Consider the following 13179-nt stretch of genomic DNA (forward strand, 5'->3'; position numbering starts at 1 on the left):
GTGCTCATGACCAATGGCGGTAAAACACCAAATTGGCGGCCCATAGTGCACCGATGGACCAAAGAGAAACAAGGCACTTAGCCAACCTTCTAAGCTATCCACAGGAGCGAGAGATTTAGCTACGAAGCTATAACTTGACAATGGGAAGAGGGAGAAATGATGGCACCTCCGAGCATGGTGAGGCGGTGGAGTGGTCTACGAGCAAACCGAGTAGTTAAGGTGGGTAGCTCCGGTTGGTGGCAAAGCGAGCACGTCGTATAGTTGACGAGATGGGAAGGGTTGTCGTGAAGCACATGGCATGAGTGGCAAGACCGAGCGGGATCGCTGGTGGTATCTAGCGGCAGAGCAGAGCAGGGAGGCGTCCATTACCACTGTGACAGGGGTCATCGTCACAGTAGGTGAAACAAACGGTGGGGCGGTTGCCACATCAGCCGAGCCACAGTAGCAGTAGCAGCACGGCACGGTGGTAGGACCGCTAGGCACAAGGGAGCAGCGGGCGCTATGGTAGGACAGCCAGGCGCAAGTGAGCGGCGGGCGGCGGGAGGATGGCTAGGTGCAAGTGAGCGGCGAGCGTGGTGGCTTGCGGTTGGCGGCTAGCAGTGTGCCCACTACAACCATGCTGCGGCAGTAGCAACTGGCTAGCGTGGCCACATGGGTGTGTGCACACGCGCCCAGCGCACCAACGCCACGACACCGGTGCTGAATGGCCTGGTGACCGAGCCCAACATGAGAAGACGACCCTAGTTCTGCACAGATTTTAAAGCGTTCAAAACGTCTAAACCATTGATCTAATCCCCAAACCACTTTTGCTATACCTTAGAGGGTATATTAGGCTACTAAAACAAGCCATAATACTACCCTACTCCTTAACCCAATTTCTCTACAAAAATTGATAAACATCACAATGCCTAACCTTCCAAAAGTTCATGAAATTTTCTAAGTGTTAAATGGATTTCTATTTCTAGTTGTAATTTTAAGCTATTGAATATAGTACTTAACAACATTATCTCTCAACACCAAATATTTCATTGTCATCTACAAATCTCACATTTCAAACTTTATTAAGGTGTCACATACATGTTCTATAGTATTTTTGTTCAATAAAAATTAGTTTTAAACCCTAAATGATATAACATGACTATTGAATCAACTTTCGTTTTGCATTTTTGTTGATCTTTTTGAGTTACAGAAATTAATCTACACACTTTCTCACATGCATTAACACATAAACATGATGCTCATGACATAGTTTAGCAAGTTGTTTAAGTGGTAACACTGATGGTGTTACATTTGTTTAGCCCTAAATAAAGGAGGCTTGGGGGTATATATACTTGAGCCTCCAAATTAGTCATCACTGTGCATGTTCAGGCGCTTGGTGGATCATATGCAAGTAGCTAGATGCTACTACCACAACATACACTAGAGCTTGGACTAAGTTAGTTGGACCATCCAACACATTATTGGGCATTCGGACAAGGAATTAAATCTAGACAGAAAACCCATTGTTGTACACCCCACTAGACTAACCAATGGTTGTCAAACAATCCAAAAAACCCTCTACATACTCAAATGCTAGTAGTGACGGTGCTTCCTCGTAATTTTAGGTGGTGCGATCACACATGATAAACATAATTCATAGTACAAAAATTTCATATTCATAGCATATTCTTATTAATATCACACAAATAATAGTATAAATGTAATGGCGAATTTTAAAATTGAAGATGGTACCTCTTAGTAAAATAGGTTGCAATATATAGCAGCTCCTTAATATAATTAGTAATTCAACATGCACCAATGACCAAGATCCAACTATCCAGGAGCTAAAACAATCAACCTATCAATTTGAAGAATAAATTAATCATTGTATGGTATATGATTATATGTAATAGTACAACTCAGAATTGTACACAGCTATGAGAAGACATACTACTAGCTTAATAGTAAAGAACTAATCATGTCTGGTCTTCTCGGTGGCTTATGCATGTCCATTGCCCGATTTTTTGTGTCTTGAAAATTTTCCTAATTTTACCTCCATCAAGGCCTTTAAAAGATCTCCTTCTCAATGTAACAAAATGTCAAGTCATTAATCCACTCAGCAGATGTCCTATTGTGCGAATATGTCAATATTCGTATCCTAGAAGTTTTTTTGAACAGTGATCGTTGCCACATGTCGAAGCAATTCTAGCTTAATGAGGTGATAAAACTAATCAAAAAGTGATTTTTTAGTTTTTACCATCTTTATAGCCAAACTTCCTCATGACAAGCCTTGAAATGATTAACTCTTCTCATATGAAGGATGTATGTCTAAAGTTGTTCCCTTATAATAGATTGATCAAAAGTAGACAAATATTAATCATATATTTTAGTAAGTTGAGCAATCATTATAATATCAAACTTAGAAAAGGAGTCTCTTGGATCAAAACATGAGATGCAAACAAGTAATTTCGATGGTACCTCATTGAAGTGAAGATCCATATCGTTGTTAATAGTATCAAGAGCATCCAAGAAACCACACGATTGAATAGTACTATGCTTGTCCTCATGAATCATGGATGTGACCATAACAACATAATTCCATACTGACCCATATGAGCTAATGTTGTTAAATGAGAACCCACCTTATTTCTCCGGCTCTAACTAAATTTGTTTTTTAGTGCTTTCCCTTCCCCCAAAAAATCACCACTTTCTAGTCTTCCTAGTACTTTGCAATTAGCTTATCCTTCCTTTAACAAGATGGGCTACCACTAGTCACAATCAAGATCATATAGTTGAAGAAATCATCAAGGAAACAACAAGGGGGCAAAGCTAGGATTTGACCATAGGGGGCCCGTTCAAGCTGACAACAACAATGAATGACAAAATACATACATGACTAGAGTATATATATTAACTAAATAAATATTTGTTTTACAATACAAAAGAAAAATAAAAAACTAAAAAGCACTAAATATTTTATATAAAAGGGAACAAATTAATTAGTTCTAGGTCTCTAACATTCATCCGATCAACATAATTCTTAGGCCAGAGAAAAGACTCATGATAATACCATCAACAAATTAAGCAGATAAGGAAGACTAATGCCAGATAATATAAATATTGTTAGAGATCAATTCAAAGGGAGAGCAAACAAGAAAGCACTAATTACATTTAACAAGCCAATTAAAGGGTGTACTATGGGGATGGACTACATATTTGGTAGGCATAATAGAAATAACAAAAGAGATAGAGAAAATAATAGGAAGACTAAATTTTAATTATATAAGATGATTAGAGGGTGTAATGTAGCATGTAGGATGAGCTAAACATTTGGTAGGCAATAACAAAAACAACAAAAGAGACGAAGAAAATAATAGGAAGACTAATTCTTATTTATACAAGATGATATTAAAGATTAAAATGGGGAGTGGACAAAAAATAAAATACAAATAGTATTATTAACTAGTTAATTTGAATATCATGTAGCTAATTAAGGGGGCATATTATTGAGGTATAGAAATGTTGGGGGTGTTAGCCCCCCTCAGCCCCCTTCCCTCCACCACTGTGAACAACTAGATGTAACATAAACAATGAGCAATTGCAATTGGTGGGCAAAGCAGTTAAGATAGAAAGCATACACAGTGGTGGGCCCAAGATTTTTAGCTTGGGTACTCAAAATGTGAAAGGATGTAAAAAACAATCAACAACCAAACACTTAAAGCCTAATATTTGGCATGTGTAACACAACATAGTTCTAAGTGTATAATATATAGCAAATATATAACACATAGTTGAGTATGGTTTCATAACTTCGTAGAATGTGATCATAACTTGAAATTGTTTAACTACAAACATAAAGAAGTGCCAATAGCTCAACATACCAAAGTAACAACATTCAAAATATGTGGAAGCTATGAAAATAACAAAATGGTAAGAAAATTTATAAATTACAATACAACCTTATGATCCTTCATGCTTTGAAAATAATTGATGATGTTCTCATCCGTTGTTTGTAAGAAGAATTCTATTTCAATAAATTTAACCAAGCAACAATTCAAGCATTTTTCCCATTCTTGTTTCTTCGCATGATTTTGATATAGTTCACTGTAGAAAAGATCCTCTCAACACCAGCTGTTGCGATAGGGAGAACTAGTAGCAATTTGAGAAGTTTGTAACCAATGTCATACCAAGAAACCTTCCCTATTTTAACAAGCACCACAGACAACTCAGCTAGGCCTCACAAATTTGTGAAGTTTTCGTATTTCCTCACATCATCAATATAGAGGTTCAACTAAGAAGGGAGGTAGTTCATTTCTTCAAATTCAAAAATCATGAGGATAGAACCCAGCAAGCTTCGCCAAATTCTCAGCATTTTAAGCCAAATAGAACTAGCTAGAACTGAATGATGCCATGCATCTAAGTAACTTAGTGTTCACCTCATCAAACATGTTATTAAGCTATTGAACCTGCCTATCAATGACACCCAAAAACATATCCACATGAAACATGTGATAATCAATTGCACCTCTGAAGAATTGCTTTGATCTTTGTATATGCTTATACTTGCCATTCATGTCAACAATTTTAACTTTGTGTTTCTCACAAGAAGAAGTGACCTTCTGAAGGAACTCTTTCCATCTAGAATCATCTCTCAAAATATTCAATTCTACCTTTGTGAACTCAATAAGATCCATTGCATTTGAGGTAAGTCTTTTGCAATAAAGTCCTCAAGTATATTGTACCACTCTTTTTTCATGTTTGAGACCTAAAATTAAAATAGGAAATAATAAATTTGGGGACTAAGTAATTTTGGGGTAAACTAGACCAAGGGACTAAGTAATTTGGGGACAAACTCAGGTCAAGTGATTCACGAATTGCTATCCCTAATACATTGAATGGGAAATTGGGAAGCCAAGAGAGTAGTAGACTTAACTTGAACTTGCAAATTAAGATTTAGAAGGACATAACTTCCCTCATCGGTGTGTTGCAGTGTTCTACTGCTAGTCGCTCGTTTGCTCGCACTGTCCTATGCGAGCGCTTCATAGTTGCAACACTTGGGCGACTAGCGCCATCCTGGTCTTGGCTGCCCTGACTCCCTCGCTGGTAGGGGCTGCTCGAAGTGCAGGCGGAGTCTGTCAATCGCCCTACCGCCGTTGTGCCACCCAGTCATCCTCACCCACCAAGTCGATGCTAGGGTTTGGGATTGGAGAAAAGAATACTATTTAGGAGGAGGGAGGAGCAGAAAATGACGACTACGAGGGTGCAAGTGGGGAGGAAAAGGAGTAGGAACATGTGTTTTTGGACTGGTTGCTGCATATGCTATTCAGTTTGGTTATATTTTCTTTTTTCAATATACATACATGTATACACTGTATATATGATTTTTTGCCAAATATTTTGGGTATTCAACTAAATTCCATTGAATATTAGTGGGCTCGCCCTTGGGCATACGAGTTCTCATCATGAATTTATTTTTGTAATCCATTGAATTCTCATCTCATATGTGAAGGTCCATCTATTCTTGTACCTTAACCCTAGCAATAGAAGCTCCATCTATTCTTGTACCTTAAGCCTAGCAATAGATAATCCATACTTAGAAATCATCTGAAGTAAAATTTTCCATAGTGCAATTTATGTTATGTCCTCCACATGCTCAAGACCCAAAAAACTTTCTATATCCATTCCTTTTTATTCACAAACAAGTGGATGACATTACACAATAAGGTCAGCAATAAAAGTCCATTGATAATGAAACTATTCAATTAAAAGCGATATAGAAACTAACCTCACAATCACAACATTTGCTTTACTATTGAGATATCATGAGATTTCATCAATAACAAAACAAAAGAAAGATTATCCCTAATCTCTTTTTTATCCCTTTTACTAGTTGCTTTTGCACAACTTTTGCAAGGTCCTTTTGAATCTGATGAGAAGTCATACGAGCATTTTTGGACATTATTCATCAAATGTAGCCCTCACCATATCTTTTCTTTTCTTGTACTAGTATAGCATCTCTAAGAAATTCCCTTTGTTTAAGGAAAATTCAAATTCATTGTGTCCTCATAGGTCATAATGCATGACCTTGGGCACAAAAAGAAATCTTGCAAAGTCTATAGCAACGATGACACGAATCTCATATCGCTTCTCAGCATTTATAGTATTGGACTCAAACTTATGCGAGATACTTGTCCTTTGATTACTAAAGTCATCAGCACATTACCTTGCCTTTTTGTGGCAACCACCAATAACACAACAATAATTAGGAAATCATCTATTTGTCACATTCTTCCAATTAGTATACCATGTGTTACTAAAAACAACATGACCAAGCTTTCCAGGCTTGGCTTCTTTCCTAAAAAGAAAATAATGTAATCTATAGGCTTCATCCTTTGACACACTATATTCCAATCAATCATAATCATCAAACCATGATGCTCAAAAGACCATAAAAAATCTTGTGAAGAAATGCATGGCCTAGGTTGGGTTGGTCCCTTCAACGAAGAAAGCCTCTTAGAATCAGATCTAATGTTAGGATGAAATCTATCGATTGGTATTTAAAGTAGGATCATCAATACCATGAACATTTGGATCAATAATTCCTTTATACATGACATCAATACATCCATTTTCTTCTGTCCTGTTCTCATCTAATGCAACTTTGACAACCACGAATTCCACATCAGTGTCAATTTGACTTCATGGGTACTTTTTTGAAGACAAACTATGGAGCAAAGCTCCCTAGCACCGAACAATATATTAAAAAACAAAATAGAAATTACAGGGCTATTTGCTAGGAGCTAACAGTTACAAACCTTACAAGGAGGAAAAGAAACTACCAAATTACAAAGATGCTAGCCATTGAATAATTCCACGATGGTGACTGGGGTTAAAGTGACATAAGTGGAGCTTAACCTCACTTATAAAATGTTGCTTCCAAGTCGAGGAGAAGGGACCTTGTGGTTGAATATGTAATTGTTGCATTCCTTCCAAATGCACTAGGTGCCAATCATAAAAAATCCATGAAGAAAGGTATCTGGAGCTGAGCATTTTTCTACGCTATCATCTGACAAATGCTAACCTAAACCTCCCACTGAATGCTGAGGATGAACCATCTAGTTGCACTTGAAGTACATTCAAAAAAGAGATGCAAAGTTGTCTCCTTGATATCATCATGACATAGTACACATGTATAGTCCTCATCTAAGTGTTTACCTCTTCTTCTTAGAATGTACTTGGGCAGGATGACGATCCCAAGGCAACACACACTTGAAAAAAAGAATTCAAATATACACCCATACACAATACAAGTAAAATATCAATTATCACATTTCTAATAAAATAATAAATGCTAACGAGTCATTGTGGTTACTTGGTTTACCTCTTGTTACCATTTTTTGTTGTCAATTTCCCAACATAGATGTCAATCGATTGTCCCTCTCCCTCAACTTCAAGCTTAGCACCAGCACCTTGTCCATGGTCGTGGCCAGCACCAGCACCACCCGCGTGGAGATCGAAATCCACGCTGTCGGTGCCGCTCCACTCCCCTTGTCTCCACCATCCCCTACCCCTCCATAACTACAGAGGCATAGAGAATCAGAGAAGATAGAGTAGATGAGGTGGTGGTGGTATGTGGTGGCCTAAATGCTCTTAGTGGTGTGTGGTGAATTGGTCGGCAGGTGATGTCTGACACTTGGCAGTGCTAGGGTGTTCCACACCAGTCACCCCTCAATACTCATAATTGTCAGCGCTAGACAACAAGCGAAACAAAGTTTGAGATTGTGAGGGTCCATTGTTATTGTTGCATGTAGGGCTGGTGTGAATGTTGGTTGTGCTGCATGTTGTCGTGTTGGGCTTGGGGACTTGGGCCATGGACCATGGCCACGATAGGCAGTCGCAGTGCTTGTTGTTCCATCTAGCCGTCTTCTTCCTCTGGATGCCACACAAACACATATATAGAACCAAAGTTCCCATGAGTGTTTCGTGTCTCTCATAGTGTTGATTAGTTTCAATTGAGCTTAGATACACCTACAATCACAATGATTTGTATTTTGTCGTTAGTAGGACATACCTATATATACTTAGTTTTGAAATAAAAATGAAATTCAAACCTATCTAAAGTCCACATGATGCTTTTCCTTTGGAATTGGTAGGTTTCATGAGTCAATTTGTCTCTTATACATGTTTAAATATGTACATCACTTGATAAAATTCACTAGTTATTAAGTTGTTTGTCATGAATACACCATAAAATACATTGAAGAAATTATCATAGGTTTTGTATCTTTCAACATAGGAAGCACATATTTATAAAAACAAGTGCCATGGACTACCCTTACATCAAATGCGTGGGGTCGTCAAACAAGTGTCAATAAGATATATATAATACACGATAATATGCCAAGAACATCACACAATAAGATAAAAAAACATTACACCAATGCATAGCATCGTATATCATGGCAATGTCCAAGTACTAGCATCACACATATCCGTACAGAATTTTAAAATTTCACATCTAACTTCGCACCACCACACGAAGTTCATCACATCACAAACAGTCACACACATACAATATATATTACTTGTCCATACCAATTAGGCATAGTTTTATCAAAGCTGAGACACGTCTACATACTGTTGGTGCTGCTTATGCAGATATTTTACAACTAATTTTGGTGGCATTATTGACCATATTCATACACTAGCATGCCACTTGCCTCTTGAAAAATTGAAATAATTCCACATTCGATATTTTGGAGTGTATTGAAAAATGACATGAAATTTGAGGACAATGGGACAATCTTGGAAATGGTATACATGGGCATAGACTTAGGATGATCCAATAAGAAAGAAGAACTCGATCCGGCCCAAAGTCCCACAGGAACAACAGATGTCTATGGGCCATATCTCCCTCATCCATAGGCTGAATTGGATGAATGTGGTATGCAAATTTCTCAACTTAGTAAGGATCTACCAAACATTTTAGTCCAATTTTGTGTGGGCCAGCAGCCCCAAAGGCCCAATGTATGTCAGACCCAGCACAAAAAGCCCAGCTGTCACCGATGTCGTAAGTTTCATATTATGTAATGATGAAGAGTGTTGTAAAAGAAAAGGTACAATGGAAGAGTGCATATCAGTTTGAAGCAACCGTAAGGAGGAAGCACAGAAACTCCCTGAAGCTCACAAAACGACTCCGTGAATATATAAGCTTGATTGATGTAGGGTACCCTACCGATTATGGGGGCATGGACCCTAACCCAAGTTTGGAAGAAGCATCCTTCCTTACTTTCCTTGGCAAACCCAATACCCAATTACCCAAACCTCGCTTGAGCTTGTTTGGTTTATAAGCCGTACTTTTTCAGTTTCTCTCACACCAAATCAGCCAACAGTACTTTCATGCATGGCTTATCAGCCAAACAAGCCCAAACGAACAAGGCGCTAGCTTGCACTTAGCCGTGTGCATGCTACACGTCAGAGCATGTACCCTTGCATCGCTTATTCTCTCCTCTCGTACATAACAATCCTTTCCTTGCGAGCCGGACATGCATCGCCTGCTCGACAAAACTCCAAGACCAACCTGGGGCGTATAAGACGCCTGAAAGCTGCAGCACGTCCATTTCACATTCAGACGAGACCCTTCTCAGTTCACCTGTCTCCATGGACTCAACCCTGCCGCGTCTTCCTCCTCCTCTCCCATCGCTTCATCACCAGCAGCACCGTCCGCACCATCCCAAAACCATTCCAAGACACCGCGATGGCAGGATGCCGCCAGCGGCGTGTGTCAAGACGGGCCGAGGAGGACGAGACGCCGGAAAGTTCCGCGCCCAAGGGCTGTTCGGCAACGGCGGCGGCGGGGACGGGCTCCGGACCGTGATGAGGATGGTGAAGCTCAACTCGGCCATCCAGAACCGGAGCGTCCGGGAGCTGCTCGGCGACGAGTGTCTCTACTTCTTCGGCAACCTCCGGTCCGTTGATGTTCCGCAGCTGGGCAAGGTAAAACGAGCTGAGATCGTACAGGCACAGATCCTAGGAAAGCACTGATCCTGAACGATACAACATGCCTGCAATCCTGCATTTTTGACCCGGCCGTGACGACGTTGTTGCAGGACATGTTCCTGCTTCTCCACGCGCTGATGGTCCGGCACCATGTGTCGTTCGTGCTCAAACCGTCGCCGGACGAAGCAGGCTTCGACCTGGGCTTAAAATGGTCTCTAGGTCAGTCAAACAACAATTCTTGGTCAGTTATCAGTTTCAGCATGGGCTACCAAAACTGAAGCCCTGCTGGAACCGTTTGCTGTGCAGAATGGAAGGGGAAGCTGCCGCCTTGGGACCTCGACTGCAACGTCTCCACTAGCCACGTCTACCGGGGCCTCCTGCTCATCAGGTAACAATCCTAGCGTCTGGTTTCGCATACTTGCATAGGAGTATGCAGCAACGTCAACCTTAGGGAAGTAGCTGCAGGGTCAAAGAATCCACTAAATCGTGTTGTTTTCCTGCTGGTGCAGCCAAGTGAACAAGACCTGCGTGCCACTGCTTCAGAGGATTCTTGGGACCATCCAGCAGGCAAGCATCATGCATGACAAACAGATAACAGATTCTGAAACAAAGTTACCACTGATGTACTCCCTCTCCTAAAATTGTTGATACTTTAGCTATGATGAATCTGAACAAATGTCTGTCCATATCCATAACTAAAGTGTCGAACTATTTTGGGACTGAGGGAGTAACAATGACAACCTTGTTTCCAAAAGGCTAAACAGTTTTTTATTTTTATCATGACTGTAGAATCTGGACGCGGTAATTTTGACCATCGTGCACAAGGTCCTGCCAGAAGGTACACTTGACGAGAAGAGCAGCACGATGGATTTCTGCGTCATCATCGGCCTCCTGGTCATGATACTGTTCTACGCATTGTTCAAGAACTTGTAGGGTTCATCATCATCACCAGGAGAACAAGAAACAAGCATCTAGCGTTGTACAGTTGCGGGGTTTTGTAAATGGTCTGCATCATTGCAGAAACAGAAATACCAAATTCTGGAACATGGCCAGCCACGATGCACAGTAGTTGTTTGTTGTAAACAACTACTGTCCACAAGATGGATATGATGATACAGGGTTGAAGAAAAAGGATGAACATTCAGGATAACGATCTAAACTGTATAAGTTAGGTATCACCTACAACATAACATCGGGGGGTAAAGATGCCTCGAGTCAACTTAGGACACTAGCAATGCAAGAGGCTTCCAGGTTAGCTAACGAGAAAGCGACTTCTTACCAGAAAACGCACCTACGGTTGCTGAATTTACATCACGCAAAGTACATCAGCTCTTGCTGTCCTTTTAAACTTCGCATCCAAGCTGCTCCCTATTTAACAAACTAGAAAGTCAGATGGACTACTATGTCTCACTAGATAATATGCCACAACTGCCATTCCCTTTTCCTTGCTACTGTAAATCAGTCTTGACCAATATGGAAGATACAACACTTTGAGCGGATTTCTTGTCCTTTCATCAGTGCCTACTACCAGGATGTTAGCCCAACTGAATCCAGAAAATGTATCACCTGCAGCCAACAGCTAAACAATCACATATTCCTGCATTACCATATGACATTGAAACTGCATAATGTAAGAAATCTGCAAAGTGAATAAAATGACTAAATTTGGTTAAGTCAAAACTTTACAGTACCAATTTGACTGCTGTCAGTACGCTCCTTTTACTAGTGCAACATATTTAAAAGGGGATGGATCTTCTCCAACAAGTACTACTAGGCAGGGAAACATATTTGACTTAATATTACATAAGCATGCTATTAAGAGAGTCTGATAACTAACCAGTCAGATCTTGGTAGATTGCTTGTAAAGGTGGTCTGAAAGCAACTCAGAGACACCATGAGCAGTAAGACTATCACATCCAAAGAGTTGTTTAAGTTTCGAGTCGCATAGTATCACTGTAGGATTCTCTGGATCCTGTAACCATAACAAGAGAAGAAAACCAATCAGACTACAAACCTGTTTGCGCTTATGCAGACACGAGATGGTTATACAAGTATCTATAATCTGTTTTTACAGAAAATATACCCCAGAAAAATAGTTAACTAATGAAGCAAACCACAAATATGAACAGAGGCAATTCACATGGCAGCAAAACAAAAAAGGAAAACAGAAAGGGCAGGTGAAAATAGAAGGATGCATTATACTACACCATAGACAAAACTAGATTCCTGCAGTACAGTAGACAATAATACAAGTCACCTATTGCTTATGTTCAGATTTATCATTACTGAAATGCAATGATTACAGATCGGACGACTAATCACGATTAATCGTGATTAGTCGTCCTTATCGTAAAAAGGTGCTCGATAAGGGTCCTCGATTAGTTTGGACCGATTAGAAACCTTATCGTCCGATAAGTTGCGACTAATCACGATTAGTCGTCCGATCAGACACACATGACGACTAGTTGGGCCAGTATATTCAGCTAAAGAATTCGGCCCAGCTAAAGAATTCGGCCCACCTAATAGCTGGCCCATTAGGGTAAGATAAGAGTGAGTGTCTGAGTGACGACTAACGAGTGAAGGAGCTGGCTGCAGCCGCCGCACACGGCACATTTCTCTCTCGCTCTGGCTCTGCTCTCTCTCGCAGCTCCGTCCGCGGCCTGCAGCTCCCTCGCCGGCGCTGCTCCGTCCGCCGGCGCAGCTCGTCCGCGGCTTGCAGCTCTGTCCGCAGCGGCGCAGCTCCGTCCGCCGGCGCAGCTCCGTCGGTCAAGCGCCAGGGTGCGGACGATCTACGAGAGCAAGCTCCTGGAGCACGACCCCGAGCGCCACCTCGCTTGTCTCCTCCCCTGTCTCGCGCGGACGGCGTTCACGAACAAGGACTGCGGCAAGGGCGAGCGCGAGGCACAGTGGGCGGTAGAGCAGAGGGCACTCCACGGCCTGAACCAGCTCGCCACCTCCTCCTCCTCCGACCTTCTAGTCTGCAGCTCCGTCCGCACCTCTCGCCGGCGTCCGCAGCATCAAGATGAGCCATCACTCTGCCTCCTCTGCCATGTTTACATATATTTACATCATAATATATATAGTATATACATGGTCGATCAGGCCATCTAGGCACAAGGACGACTAAATGTCCGACTAGCCGATTAGACCGATTAGGACCGACTAATCGTCCCTTATCGACTTATCGGTGGTCATACGACT

The 13179-nt window shown here is 41.0% G+C and overlaps 1 protein-coding gene across 1 annotated transcript; it reads left to right on the top strand.

Annotated features, from left to right (window-relative positions):
- The first annotated feature begins 9439 nt into the window (after positions 1-9439).
- LOC136501175 (uncharacterized) lies at positions 9440-10926 on the top strand. The gene is made up of 4 exons (XM_066496668.1): positions 9440-9975; positions 10089-10197; positions 10285-10366; positions 10488-10926. Exons 1-4 carry the CDS (start codon positions 9640-9642, stop codon positions 10615-10617), a joined length of 657 nt encoding a protein of 218 aa, XP_066352765.1. The 5' UTR covers positions 9440-9639; the 3' UTR covers positions 10618-10926.
- Positions 10927-13179: the final 2253 nt, after the last annotated feature.

Source organism: Miscanthus floridulus, chromosome 13, assembly GCF_019320115.1.
Source record: "Miscanthus floridulus cultivar M001 chromosome 13, ASM1932011v1, whole genome shotgun sequence".
Lineage (NCBI taxonomy): Eukaryota > Viridiplantae > Streptophyta > Magnoliopsida > Poales > Poaceae > Miscanthus > Miscanthus floridulus.

Bases quoted from the DNA above. Each gene is read 5' to 3' on its own strand.
- LOC136501175 (XM_066496668.1), top strand. From the start codon at position 9,640: ATGGACTCAACCCTGCCGCGTCTTCCTCCTCCTCTCCCATCGCTTCAT. The intron at 9,976-10,088 runs GTAAAACGAGCT...ACGTTGTTGCAG, and splicing joins ATGTTCCGCAGCTGGGCAAG to GACATGTTCCTGCTTCTCCA. The intron at 10,198-10,284 runs GTCAGTCAAACA...TTTGCTGTGCAG, and splicing joins GGGCTTAAAATGGTCTCTAG to AATGGAAGGGGAAGCTGCCG.